At 28.5% G+C, this 18,231-nt stretch overlaps 1 protein-coding gene and 1 long non-coding RNA gene across 3 annotated transcripts; both read left to right on the top strand.

Annotated features, from left to right (window-relative positions):
* Positions 1–795: 795 nt before the first annotated feature.
* LOC103572842 (tRNA-dihydrouridine(20) synthase [NAD(P)+]-like) lies at positions 796–2,918 on the top strand. The gene is made up of 5 exons (XM_008551627.3): positions 796–1,219; positions 1,382–1,722; positions 1,803–2,221; positions 2,301–2,648; positions 2,721–2,918. The coding sequence occupies exons 1-5, from the start codon at positions 1,048–1,050 to the stop codon at positions 2,827–2,829; spliced, it is 1,389 nt and encodes a 462-aa protein (XP_008549849.1). The 5' UTR covers positions 796–1,047; the 3' UTR covers positions 2,830–2,918.
* A 6,513-nt stretch (positions 2,919–9,431) lies between these two features.
* Positions 9,432–14,957, top strand: LOC128667568 (uncharacterized). Of its 2 annotated transcripts, XR_008403502.1 has the most exons (4): positions 9,432–9,896; positions 10,022–10,275; positions 13,635–13,859; positions 14,541–14,957. It is a non-coding gene; the product is annotated as an uncharacterized LOC128667568 (long non-coding RNA). The 2 variants fall into 2 exon arrangements; XR_008403501.1 differs by having other exon boundaries at positions 9,457–9,896; positions 13,635–14,957.
* The last annotated feature ends 3,274 nt before the right edge of the window (positions 14,958–18,231 follow it).

Genomic DNA, 18,231 nt, shown 5'->3' with positions numbered 1-18,231 from the left:
TATAATATACTGCTAGCACTAAATCGCACGAGTATAAACCTCTACTTGCTACAACTTTTGATGCTACCAAGTATGTTGGCAACATACAATCGCTGACTCGAAATTATTGTAAACTTAAATAAGGCTAGACAAAAATTCAACTGGCATTATAAGCAAACTGCTCTCAATTATTTTGACTTATTTTAAAAAAAGTATAAAATACTAATGCATTAAATTATCGTTGCTTTAATAGATTAGTGACTATTTTTTATGATAGCAACAAGTACACATGTAATATTTTATATCCGACTTAATCACTGTATGCAAATACATAACATCAGTTCGATGTACAACTGTTCATAATTTGACATCTTTCTACATTACTAAGTCACCATCTCGTACTGTTACTATCAGCCATCTGTATTTAAAGGAAACAACATTAAATGCAACTGACTAAATACAAATCTGTCTCAAACATCCACTAGAAATAAATACAGTCATTATTAACATCATTTGACTCTTAACTATACCGGGAATAATATTCAATCGAAACACTTTTCGACTCGAAAGAACTGGTTGTTAGGACAAAATGATGGCACCCACGCCTTTGTATCAGTTCGCAATTGAAATATGTCCTATCGGTTATTTTTCCAATTGGAACCTGTCCGTAGTAAAATAATTCAAGTTACAGACAATTTACTGTCAACTTAACCGTAACTGTTCGCTTTCCAACAGTTTCCTTTAAGTTGGCTTCCGAATACTATCTATGACCGCTATTTGACGGCAACTTAAAAACAAACTCATGCTGAGAATTCTGGGCGTCAAGAGTTCCGTGCCTCTTTTTCGGCGACGCTGTGTTGTGCACGTATATCCATACGTTCTACATTGATAATTGAATAGTTTACTATTTTCGTGCATTTTATCAATACACTCCATATTTTTATATTTATACGTTAGTCATTCGCGTTAATCGATGCATAGATTAATTGAAGTTAACGGCTCTGTTACTTTAGATTAATGTTCCTTTGTATAATAGAATAAAATCAAGTCTACACTTAATATTTAATCATGGACGAAAAAGAAACAAAACTTAATTTCGACAACAAGATTATTTTGGCTCCTATGGTACGAGCGGGAACTTTGCCTATGCGACTTCTTGCATTAGATTATGGTGCCGACATTGTATATACTGAAGAGTTAATAGATTTTAAATTACTACGTTCAACTCGTCAGATAAATGGTAATCGATTTAGCCAAGTACATAAAATTTATAATTGTACAAATCCAATTATTTTAGTATCGTTAAATTTTCAAGAGTATATTGTATCATCAATATACAATGTAAATAGCTGTTTGTTGTTCAATACTTTTTTTATATATTTACAATAAATTACATTTTCAGATGTTCTAGGAACAATTGATTATATTGACCAGACTGATGGAACAATAGTTTTTCGGACTTGTCTTCGGGAAAAAAACCATGTTGTTTTACAGCTCGGAACATCTGATCCTGAAAGAGCTTTGAAAGTTGCCCAAATTGTAGAAAAAGACGTGTCAGGCATCGATATAAATATGGGATGCCCTAAAAAATTTTCGCTTGAAGGTGGAATGGGTGCAGCTCTATTGAACAATGAACAAAAAGCAAAAAATATTTTGAAACGCTTAATTGATGGCGTTCATATACCTGTTACTTGTAAAATACGTGTATTCGACGACCTTCAAAAGACTTTAAACTTATGCGATGTATGATAATATGTCCTGAAATATTTTCAAAAATTAAGTTGTACTTTTCCAATTCAAATCTATTTCATCATTATTTATAGACTCTTGAATCTAGTGGAATTTCAGCAATTACTGTTCATGGTCGTACAGTTCATGAAAGACCACAGCACGCAAATAGAAATGAAATGATTCGAATCATTGCTCAACGCCTTTCGATACCAGTAATTGCGAATGGTGGTTCTAAAGAAATTGAAAAATATTCTGACATAGAAAAATTTAAAAAAGAAACAAAGTGTAGCAGTGTTATGCTTGCTCGAGCTGCACAATGGAATTGCTCAATTTTTCGAAAAGAAGGATTGTTACCGATTGACATCGTCATCAAATCATACCTTAAATATGCTATTGATTATGACAATTCGCCATCTAATACTAAATATTACGTACAAAATGTCATTCGAGAGTTACAGGAAACACCCTTAGGGAAAAAGTTTTTAAAAGCGCAAACTCTTGAGCAAATCTGGTAAGAAATTTTAATAATTACATTAATTTTTTTAACTTTTATCTAATACATCAAGAATGTAATGTATATTTAAATATAGCGAAATTTGGGACATGGATGACTATTGTCGATTGAAGTTCGACCAGTATCAAGAAAAAGGTTTCCATGGTCGTTTTCAAGTAGCACCTGTTAGAATTGGTGTAATCGTGAACGAAAATTATTCTACGAAAAATTCGGAATGTAATAGTGAGGATTTGATAGTCCTGCGATGTGCATTTCTGAGAAGACGATTTTCATTCGACACTGATTTACCCAAAACAAAGCTTTTGAAATGGTTACGAGAAAACAAAAAAACTCAAATCGTACCCGTTTATCATACATGGTTTGAAGATAAACTTTTTCGATCAATCGTCACTGTAGATAATAAAAGATATAGTTCTACATTTTGGTAATGATTTTAAAAGTCAGATTTTGATCAGTTTTTCTATGATATTTACTGGGGAACATTTTTTTTTTATAGGGAAAAGAATAAAAAAAGAGCTGAACAAGGCGCAGCGTTAGTATGTCTTTGTTCATTAGGAGTCATCGATGAAGAATCATTAAAAAAAAATGGAAGCTTACGAAAATAATTTATCAACTTTTAGATAAATATGTGAATCTTTGGTCATATAAATGTGTATTGTATGTTAATAAAGTATCCAGAATTTCATAACTTGAATTTCTTACAACCTAGATACTTTGTAACCCAGAATCCTACTATACTCTGAAATAAAAATATCATTTGAAATGATTAAAATTTAATCAATTCTTGAAAGTTTCGAATCGTGACAGTAAGAGCTAGTAAAAAACAATTGAAGATTTCAAATAATTTTTATTTATTTTATATTATAAAATATATTTTCTTCATGTTAACATGATTTAAATTGACTTTTCAAATTTTATGCATAAAAGCAGTATGATATTTTCAAGCACAAATTCTGAAACGAATCATTTTAAATTATAGAAAAAGAAAATATTATTTTATGACAAAAAAAATTAAAAATTTTTAGAAAATCTGAAAGCTCTTACCTTAAATGTTTATGTTATATTTTGAATAATCCATTTACTTCCAAGAATTATGAAACAATGTTTTTGTTTTTAACCTTAAACAAAATTTTAATCCATTTAACTGTATTCAACCCTCCAGCACTCTCGTGAAACACGCCACAATCATTGCTCTCGGGATGAGAAAATTCTCACACATTCTGCGCAAACGCGCACGTGCGTAGATCTACTTTATTTTAAATATTTTAAAATCTAAAAGATTTCAATTGTCAAACAAATTAACTTTTTTTGGACTAAATTATGGGTGATCATGTTTTTTAATAATGAAAAATATTTTAAAAATATTAAAATAATAAATATATTAAAGAACATAACAACTTTCATATGAAACGTAACTTTAATTAGATTTTCATATTTAAATACGAATAATTTTTTAACATTTCGAGCTATTATTTATTTATTTATTTTTTTTTTTTTTTAAATAAAAGATATTACGCTTAAGAAAAATATTTTTCATTTATTTACTTATATCAAATTAGTTCTGATAATCATAAACTTATGTTTAAACTTTAAAATCTAATTGACTAATACATCACATGTTTAAAATTTAAAAACAACAAATAATGATAGAGTATGACCACCCTGATTAAAAATACTCATTGAAAAGGGTTGAAAATTTTTTCAATTCCTTTCAGTCTATACGGAGATTTTGAAAAGTATTAAATGAAATTGAAATTTCAATCATTTGAATATTTTGTAATTCTTAAAATAGAATTTAAAAGTATTGAAAACAATTCAATCTTTCATCATTTCAATACCTTTCAATTCCAAAGTGGAATTGATAAGTATTAAAAAGAATTCAATCTCTGATTATTTCAATACCCTTCAATTCCAAAGTGAAATTCGAAAGTAGTGAATGGGATTAAATTTTTTATTATTTGAATTCTTTTCAATTTAAATTTGGAATTCAAAAGTATTGAATACGTCCTTTATTGGCTGAAGAAGAGAGCCCGTATACATTTTGTTGGCCAACGCTGGACCAAACTTTTTCTTACGTATTTTGGGTAAAGAATCACGAAAATTGAGTCCATTTTGTTCAAAAGTGGTGCAAACAATTGTTAATAACAATTTAATTGTTTAAATAAGAATAACTCCCGAACCGCTGGTTTGTTGGGGCAGTTTACTGAAAACAAAATGTTCAAAATGATAAAATACACAAAAAAGGGATCATAGTGTTTTTTTGTATCTCAAATATTTCGCGAGATATGACGAAAAAACGAGCAGGCGCTCGGATCTCTCCCTCTCGAACGAGCAACTGCTTATCGCGCGCGCTCTCTCTCGGCAAAATCGCATCAGATGCTTGATAAGCCGGAATTTTTTTAAGTTTTTTACATTAAAAATGAAAGAAAAGAAAAGGACAAAATGTCGATACCACCAATCGACGGCATTTTTTCTTGAAACGAATTTCTGTCGTATCGCTGAGAGACGATTTTTTGAAGTAAAATTTTTTTAGACGCGACTATATGCGTTAGGAAAACTACTATCTCATACAAAGTCGCCGTTAATGGAAAAAATGCCGTAGGTTGGCTGATGTCCGACTGCCGTCTATCGGCCAAGCATTGGCGATTAGTTATGGCCCAAACCTGGTTAATTACTAGCAGCTGTTTTATTTTTTATCGAAATAGCGTAGACAAATCGAAGTAAGTTTCTATTGAAATTTTGAATGTATATGTTATGGCATTATGGTTTCATATCAAAATATGACTTCCCGTAAAGGAAACGCCAGTTTTCTACTACTTATGACTGGCCGATTATCGGTTTGCAACGTTGGGCTACTGTTGGTGAATCAGTGGGCCATGATTGATTCTTGTTAAATGAAAAAATCTACTAATCAATTATTAATTATTCAAATAACTCATTATTATAGTTTTCTTTCGATAACAATTATTTATTTTTTAATTAAACTAAGTTTTAAGTAATAAATATTTTAATTTTCCGATTAAAGTTATTTACAACTAACATTTAAAATATTTTTTAGTTCGTTATTATTTGCAATCAACAACCACAATTTTATAACTTCACTTGTAAAAATTAATTTATTAAAAAAATAATACATACATTTTTATAATAAATGTCATTTTTATTAATGGTGTTAGAGCAAGATAATTCAACTGGGTACTTGATAAATAATGAATTTAATATAAAGAATAAAACCCATAGAATATTATATATAGAATATAAAACCCAAAGAATATTCCCGAATATTTCTCGAACGATATTTCTTGAACGAATAAACCGATTGAGACGGTTAAGGTGGCAATCGACGCGTTTTATTCAGTTCTACAACTGATCAAAATTTTAAATTGATTTATCAAGTCGTTTCTGAGAAATTGCGAAAATACTAAAAAAAATTTTTTTTTTTTAATTCTTTCGACAACGGTTTCTCTTGAAAGAATAAACCGATTTTGATGGTTGAGGTGGCATTCGACGCGGCTTATGAAGCTTTAGAGCCCAGTTGATTTTGGAATCAATCCATCAAGCAGATTACAAGTTATCCAAAAAAAACGTTTTTGAAAAAAGTTTATTTTTGGCATATCTCTGAACAAGCCGTACCGATAAAGTTTAATTTTTGTTTTCAACTTCAAAATATTCGCAAGCCGCGTCGAATGACATCTTGATGATCAAAATCAGTTCATCCGTTCAAAAGTTATAGATATTTACATACATACGTACGTACGTACATACATACATACGCTTGGACATCATCGTGAAGTTAGTCAGGATAGCTTCCCGGAACCTCAAAACGTCGACATCTCTTAGAAATTTGATTTTCGAAAATCTGACTCAAACCAATAATTTTCCGAATTTTTGAAAATTTGCAATTTTCTTAGCGGGAAGTTAAAAATGATGAATATATTTGCGGGTCTAAAAACTTCTTAAACCGTTTTTTCGCAGAGATATCGATTGTTGAACTTTTCGATTGTGTGATATCTGCTACATTCACACCCGTTAAAACTTAATTATAGTACTTACACGAATGGATGCATTCAGGAGGTTCGACCGATACTAGTGAGTCAAAGTAGTGTTTGAATTTTTTTGTTTGCTAGATTCTCCTAATAGTTATGAAAATTCATTATTTTAATTTATAATAACATTTATATAACATAACGAATTCATAAATTAATATTTATTACATATTTAACTACAGAAAGTAATGAAATGACTTGGTTATTTTTGACTCATATGATTTAATAAAAAGATTTGGCAACAGCGCGTTCTAACTTCTGACACATCGATATTCAAATTAAAGCGGGAAAAATTTATTTCTAATCTTGTCTCTCTTATTAATGTATTTCTATCTTTATTTTTTCTCTCAGCTGCTTCCGCGACGTTGCCCAACCCTCAATCAATAATATATATCTCTGTTGATGAACGAGATTAAACAATAAAGTTTAACTTGAATAATTAAAATAATTACAACGGTAACACTATATCATTAAAATCTTATCATATTCCAAAAATATTCAAGTTTATGGCATATGGTTTTTTATTGCTTAAACTTGAGAGTTTAATAAACAAATGTCCGCCATAATAGCCCGTGTATAAGAACTTTAAAAACGTCATTTTTAAATCTTTTTTTCTAAAAAACTAGACTGTGGGTCATTATTAAATTTTGAAAATTCATAGATAAAGTACTTCTTTACATGTATACTAAGTTTCAAATCTTAAAGTTGGAAAATCCTTTTTACATTAGATTCGGTCGAACCTCCTTAAGACTCGGCCGTACCTAACGAAATCTCCAATTTAAGAATTCTAATTACTTTTTGAATATTTATGGCGTTCGGATGATGAAAATCTTCCGAGGAAGTTCGTCTTCTGCTTTTAGTCGGAAGCTAAGAAAATTGCTGCTATGATAATTACTTAATAAAAAATTATAATTTTTAAATGCGAGATTCCGTTAGGTGCGGCCCAGCCTTAATCCTTCTTGGAACTTGCAGTATAGCATTCGTGAAGCGTAAATATTCCTAATTATTTATTATATTAAATGAAGCATGTTTGGTGAAAATGTGTCATCCACGGTGACGTAGAAATAAACATTGGATATTTGCATGATTTTGATATTCATTAACTTTTGATATTTTTATATTCTATATCATTTTTTAAAATGTTTGAAAAAAAAATATTTCCGATTCTGTTCATTAAAATCATCATATATAATAAAACGAAGTTGATAAAATGTGCGTGCCGATAAAACTTAAAAAGGAGTCCCATCACGATAAAGGGACTTATATAGTGTGATAGCCCTTTATTCCCCCTCGAACAAAAAAGTTCCCGTTTTAACCTAAAGAGTGTGTCTTTAAAGATATAAGGGCTTTTCCAACCCTTCAACTCGGAAAGTAAGTGTGGTGGCGCCATCTGTTGTCAAGTAGTTGAACTTCACTCATTGTCCAAAGTAGCGCCATCTGTTGTCGTATAGTTGAATTTCATTCATTGTACACAATATGGACTTAAAAGAACGATTATTTGGGGCGCGCAATTTAAAATTCCAATTTCAATAAAGTCTTAAATTACATTTGTTACTATAATAAAGTTATTAAATTTTGTGTATTTATACAGCAGTAGCTAACTTATATGATGGAGTTAAAGCGACATCATTCTATAATAAAAAAATATTCTAGAGATAAGATTAAAAAGATAAAAAATTAATTTTAAGTGATATTCGACGTTCAAATATTTTAGAACTTATCAAATGGTTTTCGAAATTTTTAGAACAGTCCAGAAAATTACATACATTAATAAGAACACTTCCAAAAAAAAACCAGCGAAGCGGGTGTTCGCATCTAGTAATGTAATAAATAAGAAAAAGCCGATATTTAAATGAATAAGTAGCTCCATCTCGTGTATGTGACGTCACGATGCTTATTACATTTGAAATTTTAAGCGCCAATCTCTCTTGTAAGCACGTAGCAAGGGTAATCAGTTGTTGCGTTGAGTTGTGCTTGATTAAAAAAACATCTGGTAGTGTTATTCATAATAAAATGAAATTCTTTAATTATTCGAAATGTTAAAAAACGAGTTTTGTTGGTGTATAGTTCAAACGTGTTTGTGGCGAGATAAGTTGCGACCATGAATGCATCAAGTCGTGATAAATTATCAGACCGTGCTTGACTAAAACCAGGATCCACTTTTCGTCGAGGCATCTTTATAGACTTGTTGATAATCACTAACTAAACTGTCAAAGTGATACTTCTCAAAAGTCTTAGTATAACAACATTGACATGTTCATAACCTCCAAACACTTTCACTTTAGATTTAGAAAAACATTTTGCAAAAATTTATTTCAATTTTAATTATTTTCAGAAAAATGTGGCATTAAGAATATGATGAATAAAACTAAAAATTAAAAAAAAATTTAATTTCAATTTTTTAGCACTATAAAACATTATACATGACTTATTGTTCATCAGGAGACACGGTAGTGTCTCGCGCCAAGTACACGTTCAAACACATGTATATGTGTGAAGTGTCATGGCGCTAGCCTACCGTGTCTCTATACCGTAGACAGAACGGTATTTAGCTCCAATTTTTAAAAACTTTTTTAAAAAACAAAATATCTAGAAAACTCCTTTTGCATTCGAAAGATGATTGATTGTTCGTCATAAAATTATGAAACTTTACCCATTTTAGTTATGAGAACTAATTTAAATAATTAAATTAGGCCAGCATATACTATAGTACCCCCATTTTTAATCCTTTTACAAATTTTTTCATGCGAAAAGGGCACTGCCAGAGAATAAAAAGTTGTAAAAAATGCCATGATTCAGTAAATATTGAAATTTTTCTGTAGCAGTGATTTGTTTTTTCGCCACCAGCAGTGCTTCAGTCTGTATTTTTTACTATAGTTTCGTATGCAAATTTTTTATGAGCATAAATAAATTCGTTTCATAATCATGAATTTTATAAAAAAATTCAAGGAAAATTTTATAAGTAAACTTTTGCTAAAGCAAACTGTGCTGTTAGGGATGCTTTTATATAGTTGCAAAACAAACTTTTACGATTATGTAAAACTCATGTTTAACGGGATCCGTGACGATTTGCACAAAACTAGACTAGTGTTGGTAGCTGGTAGTCGTAGGCATATAGTACAAGTAGGGACTAAGAAGGGAGACCTAGACGTCATATAATAATACAAGTGCTGCCATCCAGTGTTTACATGTTATAGATTAAAAATATTACTAACTATAATTCTTGTTACCGAATAATGTTAAGATAAAGTAGAGGGTTTATATTAATGTCACGTTTTTCTGAGAGATGGCAACGAATCCTTGAAATTGACTAATTTACAAAATTATTTAGATTTTGATGTGTTAAGGTATATTGTAACTCTTTTCTGTTTTTCATTTGAAAACAAAACGATTTGATGGTCAAATTTGATTAAATAAATAATAAATATGTTGAGAAGACATTGTTAATGATGTGTTAATAAAAAAACAAATTTTCTCTAAGTAATTAACATAATGACTTAATGATTACCTTTTTAAATATAAGTAGTCAAGTTAATAAATCTTAAATAGTAAGATAATTATAATTTAACAATTTTGTAGGCGTTAATGTGGAAAATTTAGTTTTAAAATTGATAAATAATGTGAAGGTAAGTAGATAAATTAAATGAATTGCATGATTTTTTTTAAGTATTTGATGGTAGAAACATCAATGAATATAATTTCAATTAATAATAAATTTTGTAGTTATCTTGACAAATGAAAAATAATAAAGTTTTTCAGATGCCATGATGATGAACAATATCATTTTGTTAATTAAAATATAGCTGCTATAATAAAAACAGTGAAATGACTTTCTTGGCTAATTTAAACTAACAAAAACATGTTTAAGGTTAATGCGATTAATTATGCAAATTATATATCCTCTATTTCTATGCAAAAATTTATATTTAAAAAATGACAATACAAGTGAATGTGGATGTAGCTAATGATACGGAATTTATTTATTTTGAGATGAATGAATAAAATGTAAGTATAGTAATATTAAAAAATGCATCTTTAAATAAATGTATGACTTGTAAAATCATTGTTTCCAATTCCATTATTTTCATTAATTGATTTGTTGGAAATTTAGAAGATTTTGGAAGTCTGCAATAGTTACACTTATCCATACATAAAATACTTTAATAGAAAAATTCATTTCAAATAGTTCTCATTTTAATGGTTAGTTTGACTGATAATTATAGTTAAGTTAAAAATTCAATTTTACTGGAATGTATGTTCGGAATATGAGATGGTAAATTGGATGCGAATATTTAAAGGAGAAATTTGTCGTAAATTTTATCTTGTTTTGTATTACATATATTTCACTTTTCATCTAGCCACATTTGAAATTAAAATCGTGTGTAGGTGTAGAGAATACTTTAAAAATACATTATATTTTGTCTGGGATAAAATGATAGAGTAAAAGTTATTGAAATTTTTTTTCTTCTAACCAAATAAACTTACTGTATAATAATCTATATCGAAACATAAAAATTGTTAATTCAGTAGCAGCCTAAAAGTAGGCTGGAAAACTTGAGTTGATTCGAATCGAAACGAAAAGACAAGTTTACCCCGTTACTGTAGAATTGCTTGGCAAAAGTTATTTTCTGAGTTGGGGTATAGAAATGTTCTCGGCGCAAATTAAAGATTTTCACAAATTGTTTGAAATGAAAACCGTTTGAAAGTATATATCTGTATTGGAATGCAATGTCCATGATACGGTGAATTTGGTTCTATGAAGTGAGAATTTTATGATTAATGATATATATCGATTAGCAATAGCTGCGAATTCTAAAAAAGCTAGTGAAAAATCTAGAAATTCTGATTAAAGTTAAATAAGAAAACAAAACCGTATATGTAGTCCATTGATTCAAAATTATCTGCTAAAAGTTTACTCCTTAGCACAGTTTCTTCGTAATGAAAATAGTTTCAAGGTATATAATAATCTTATTAAATATCAATGTTTTTAAAAATTCTACAATGTTTTTGTGCAGTGAAAATTAAATATATTAATGAAAAATAATAACTGTAAATGCGTTAATAGAATATCAATAGACTATAAATCCTCATTCAGGCTGAAACAAACCAAAGTCCGTTCTAACACTTTCAAATTAGCTGTAAACAATTCGTACACCACTTAGCATTCAAAAATGATCAACGACAGAAATAAAGCTTTGCAGAGATTGTCCGTCATGCAAATCCTGTAAAACTATATAATTTATTTATTATATTTGAATATGTATCAAAATAATAGGATTTCTCAGTCATTCAAGTTGACCATTCCGTGGTTATTAATGTATATTGAAAAATAACAACGGCAAATTTATAAACAACACATATATTGAACTGAAATTTACAAATGATGGAACCCGCAGATACTCTAACAAAAAACTATCAAATTGACGTCAGTAGTCTAACAATTTTTTTGGCGGTCAAAAATATAATTTGTTGGAGTTTTATATTTGCACAGTTTGTTTGTGGTAGGAATCGTCTATAAATGCATACTTTTTATTCCAAACATGAACATTTTTCAAAATATCAGGATTTTTTGTTCATTCCAGCGAAAAATTTCATGTTTATTGATCTCTATCGTCAAATAACAACAGCAAATTGACGAACAACACACGTATTGACATAAATTTCACAATTCAATAGAATTCGAACAGATTCCGAAAAAAAACTACCAAATTGACTTCAGTAATCTACCAATTTAGTTGGCGGTCAAAAACGAAATTTGTTGGAGTTTTAAATTTGCACAGTTTGTTCGTGGTAGGAATCGTTTATAAATGCATACTTTTTATTCCAAACATGAACATTTTTCAAAATATCAGGATTTCTTTTTCATTCCAGCGAAAAATTTCATGTTTATTGATCTCTATCGACAAATAACAACAGCAAATTGACGAACAACACACGTATTGACGTAAATTTCACAATTTAATAGAATCCGAACAGATTCCGAAAAAAAACTACCAAATTGACATCAGTAATCTACTAGTTTATTTGGCGGTCAAAAATGAAATTTGTTGGAGTTTTATATTTGCACGGTTTGTCTGTGGTAGGAATCGTCTATAAATGCATACTATTTATTCCAAACATGAACATTTTCCAAAATATCAGGATTTCTTGTTCATTCCAGCGAAAAATTTCATATTTATTGATCTCTATCGCGGGACGTTAAAAAAATTGGTAACTGCTATCGAAAGCATTGGTAGCGGCTACGGATTGTTTCGGTCACTGTTACCGGAATAATGCGTAGCTGCTACCGATTATTTTTTTCTGTGCATTAGTGCAAAGAATATTATAATTTGTGAGCTTATATTCTGGTTTCTTGGGTGCTATGCGATATGTTTATTATCATATTTCATGAGCATTATAAACTGTTACTTTATCACCATAGTTAATGTTTTTTTATTTTCAACTAATTTTTGCACACCTCAATCGTTATGAACAGTCACGTACCTCTAATCCCGATGATTATCACTGCTCTTATCATTACGATAGCACCTACAGTTCTTATCGGAGCTTAATGAAATTTTCTACAATTATTCTATAAGCGATTATCTTGATCAGATTCGAAGATGGGCTGAATCGATTGATTAGTTTTGAAATTATGGTTGTTTGGAAAAATCAATTGTTATTCACTATTTAACTTCATATAACATTAAAACTAAAACTGATAAGCGATTCCAGTAAAAATTATCTTAAAGCTTGTTTGATATGCTTCAATTTATGACCTTTAGCTTTCTGTTTTGACCATTTCTTTCAATAATTTAATAACCTTGAAAATTCTAATGAAATCAAAAAATGTTGAAAATATGGTTTTCATTTCACATAACTTATACATGTCCCATTATAATTTAGTTTCGTCAGTTGTATTTTATTGTGCATAAAATAACCTGTAAATTTCACAACTATTATGTATTTAAAAAGTATTTATTTTATTACTTTTAATGGTTCGTACGTACCTGTACGTCTGATAATTATATCTGATCTTGTCATCGTAATAGTAATTACAATTATAATCTCATACTAATTAAATTTTCTATACTTTGCTTATGTGAAAGTTAGTTTGGTACATTACCTATATAATGTTTAGTCAAATCAACTATCTGAAGTTCTCTATAAAAAATTAGTCGTTCTCTTTTTTTACTCTCACTCTTCGAAAACGAGCCTAATTTTATATCATTACTATACACTAATGTATATCACAAGATATATATGCATGTATGAAATTTTTTGAATATTTTTTAAATAATGGGGATTTAAGTTTGATTGATAGTTGACAAAATAAAAATTCAATATCAAAATAAAAATATTTTATAAATTTTTTTCTATTATAGATTCTCCTTATACTAAATTGGCCCGTGTCAGCCAAGTACAATCTATCATCACTAAGTGATTGATAATTTGGGAGGAAAAAAAAAAAAAAAAACAAAAAAATGAGAATTTAATAAGATAAACTTATCCTGTAACCGTCATACACGACCTGAAATATTTCCACAAAATAAAACAATACTCTAATGAATACTTCAATTAATTCGAGAAATTCATTGATATTGAAAAATGTAAACAAATATCTTTATTTTACCAGGACCCAAAATACATTTTCCCTTTTAAATATACTCTTGCCAAAAATTAAAGAAACCAAAAAATTCTTAAAATTTTTTAATCATTTTTGCAAAGCTGTAACTCCGTGAAAAATGGTCGTATTAAAATTGAAAAAAATAACATTTTGTAGCTTAAAATCTCTTATTTTGGTGCATTTTTATAAATAATTTTTTAGAGCTATAGCTATTGCGCAAACATAAGAAATATCGCGAAACAAAAGTTTTTAAAATTTTATTTTCCAAAGAGTCTATGGGCCGTGGAAAAATATTTCCAGATAAAACAATGCATGAGCCAGTTAGCGAATTTATTTTGCTGCAATCTGTATTTTTTTAGAGATTCGTACAACAACTTGTCGCTAAGATATCAGCCGTCAAACGAAAAATGATCCTTTTTGTTTCGACAGTCAATATTTCAGGTACTAATGATCGCACAGTAAATTGAAGATCGGCGTTAAAAACTAGAATAAATTTCTTACAAGAGCCTTTCATCATTTTTTTAAAAAAAATTTTTTTATTTATTTTTAACACTCATTAGAAGTAAATACAAAAAAAAATACCTTTTTTTGAGTTTTTCCGTAAATCAAACGTTATTTTGTAAATATCAATGAAAAGACTAATGTTTCTAGTTTCTTTTTTTAGCTTGATGTACCCCCAATAACCCTGTAAATTTTTCAATTGATGTATCGAACCGTTTTTTTCGGGGTGATTAAATAAAGTTTTGCAAAAGAATTGAAGAAACGAGTTTTGTTTCTTAAAAAAAGTAATCATCATCAAAATAAAAAAATTATTTGTTTTGGACTTTTCTTATATTTTTACGTCGGTTACTCAGTAAATGTGAAGAAAAGAGAAAAAAAAATCTGTGTACCGGTAAACCCTGCAGACCAGCCCCAAAACTTCCCTCTGTTTTTGAGCTCCTTAAGCTCGAAAACATAATTACTTGAAAATTTTTCGGCTCTTCGAACTCAAAAAACTATTAGACCGTCAAAAACATGCATTTCTCGCGTGGCTCTGATGAAAACTTTATTTTTGAAAATTGGACCGAAACCAATAATTTTCTTTTTTTTTTAATTATCAATTTTCATAGCGGTAAGTTAAAAAACAACGATTAAATCTTATTTTTTTAAATCAATTTCGTACCTTAGAAAAAAAACTCATATCAATATTTATTTTAAACTAAAAATTGAAATTTTAAAGAAAATTCCAATCTCGGACAACTCTCAAAAACCGACCAAAATTACACAACTGTATGACCTATTTTTTTGTAGGTTTATTTTCAATTTACATTTGAAAGAACAAAATTTTCTGAATAAAAATACACTTATTCATCTTGAAAAAAAAAAAAAAAAAGAAAAAAATCGATGAACCGTTAACCGTACAAACCAACTTAAAAATTTCATACGGTTTTGGAGCTCGAAAAGATGTTTTTGAATACATATTAAAAAAAAAAAAAAAATTCAATACCCGTTTTAAATTAAACCGTACACTTGGTGTTGAACTCGTTTAAGAAGTAAAGAAAAAATATCTTTGAATAATTAAAGAAACAAAAATTAAAATTAAAAGAATTAAAAATATTATTAGCTTAAATTATTATTTACCGTAAGATAAAAATTTGAAATTCAATCAAATTTAAGAAGTTAACAAAACATTTGAGTGAAACATGTACGAAAATTCGATTAAAATATTACAATATTTGTAAATATTTACTTAAAATTTAAAATAAAAATGGTTGATAAAATAAATGATGTATCATTTTTTTTTATTTTAATAAACAATCGTTTTTTTATGGATTTCATAATTTTTTACATTTTTTAATAAATATGAAAATTTTAATTGCCCCATTGGTGTTTACAAAATTTTCAAATGCCATTAAAGTAATCTAAGAGGTAAAACTACAATTAATAAATTGATATATTTTGCTCGTTGCATTAAATATCACGTTATAACTATCACCAAATTGTTTATTTTTGAGAAATGCATAATATTAGTCACAAACTTAATGTATATGTTAAAGTAAAATATATTTACGACTGTATAAATAATACAATTATTTAGTTATAATTTATATATACATATATATGTACATATTATACGATTTAAAGAAATTTATATGTCAATAAAGATTTTATTTTTTATTCCAAAGACGTTAAAATACATAATTTATAGATAATGTTATTTTTTACCAACATTGAAGTTATTTACTTTGATTATAATTTCCACTATAAATACTACTACATTAAGTATCAATTGATACTTCTTTTGAATAAATTAAAAAAAAAAAATAATAATACTATTATTAGTTATTTAAACAGTTATGTTCACTTTTATGGCATATAAACAATTTATTTATATAATGTTTTATTTATAAGGATAACTACAAAATGTATGTATCAATTAAAATTACTCGTCAATACAACTACAACAAAAAATTAACTCGTAACAAATTTCTCATCAACTGACTTTGACATTATTTATTTATAATACATTTTTTATTGTATTAGTTTAGAAGTTATTGGTCATTCATTAATAAAAAACTTTTCACTTTAACAACTACAAAATAATTATGTTATTTCATTATTTAATATTATTGAAATTACCCACTTAAATTATATTATAAATGAATAGCAATTGAATTAAACGGGTGCCATCGAATTGTCCTAAAAGCTAGTTATCTACAGTGCTACTGAACGTCAGTTGCTGTTTGTTCCCTATAGAGCTACGAAGCGGTTGATATTTATGGCGCATGTATTTGATTCCAATGATTGTTTGAGATAGAGGTTTTTTTAGTCTTTTAAATTTAGACACTGCCATATTTCAATGCATTTGACTTTAGAACCACTATAATTTCAGCACCAACGTATTAAATCTCTTATAGATTTAAGACCTATGATTTTTATCATCTCTTATACTATACACCTACATTATGATGAGTCTTGTATTATTCATGACCGTGTAACTTAGAAAGCTTATATAAAATCATCTCTCACTTATAAATACATAGATATTATAACGCAACATATTTAAGTGACTTATGTATTAAGTGTCAAGCTAATTATGTACTTGTCATAAGTAATATCAATGCAATTGGCAGCTAGTTCGATTTAACTCCACAGTAGCTTTAAGCCTTCAACTAAATGCTGCCAATATATTACGTCCCCGCAGTTTTTGTAGACCTTGTATGTTTGTGTCCGTAATGCTTAGCAGCTTTATAATTACGGTTACCATTAAATTATCAACAATGGTAGTTAAGTGCTGTGTCAATAAATGTCAGTAGTTACATATTCCCTATAACGTTAAATTTCTTTGATATTTATTTCAGATGTATTTAGAATTCAATGACTATTTGAGATAGAGGTTTTTTTAGTCTTTTAAGTTTGGACACTGGCATATTTTACTGCATTTGACTTGAGAACCATTATAATTTCAGCACCAATGTATTAAATCTCTTATAGATTTAAGAACTATGATTTTTATCATCTCTTATACTATACACCTACATTATGATGAGTCTTGTATTATTCATGACCGTGTAACTTAGAGAGCTTATAAAAAAATCATCTCTCACTTATAAATACATAGATATTTTAACGCAACATATTTATGTGATTTGCGTATTGAGTGTCAAGCTTATTGGGTACTTGTTATAAGTAATATCAATGTAACCGGCAGCTAATTTGATTTAACTACACAGTAACTTTAAGCCTTCAACTAAATGCTGCCAATATATTACGTCCCCGCAGTTTTTGTAGACCTTGTATGTTTGTGTCCGTAATGCTTAACAACTCTATATTTTCAGCCCAGGTATACTTTGTTGCTATTTTCAAAAATTTTACCGACCGCTACGATTGTCGGTTGTTGCCGATAAAGTAAATTTGGAATGGTAACTTGATAATACATTTAACACTGTTTTTTAAAATTCATACGAGGATACGTCGGTCGGTGCTGCTCTCTTGTGAATATTTCACAGATCTTTTTGTTTCAAATATTTATTATAACCAAATGTTTCTCAAAATTCTGAGAGGTATATTTTCAATGGTTCAAATACAAAAAAATAATTTTTAGAACTTATTAATTAACAATAAGAATGCCAGGACGTTCCAATATAGGAGAAATCCGTCTGTTCAGTAAAAATAAAGTTTGAATTATATTCGTAGCTCAAGATTATTTTTAAAATTTTTGCGTAGAGGTGGGCGGTGCAGAGCGGCCCCCCTAAAATTTTGATCATAAAAAAATTTTTTTTTTTTTGTCTAATTACTATAAATCCGATATATTTCCGCATTTTTAGCTCTACCTATTACACCTAGGGCAAAATGGACCAGCCGAAGATTCTGAA

The sequence above is a fragment of the Microplitis demolitor genome, chromosome 4, assembly GCF_026212275.2.
Source record: "Microplitis demolitor isolate Queensland-Clemson2020A chromosome 4, iyMicDemo2.1a, whole genome shotgun sequence".
Lineage (NCBI taxonomy): Eukaryota > Metazoa > Arthropoda > Insecta > Hymenoptera > Braconidae > Microplitis > Microplitis demolitor.
Note: the sequence above shows the minus strand (reverse complement) of the source record. Positions and strands in the feature narration are given on the sequence as shown.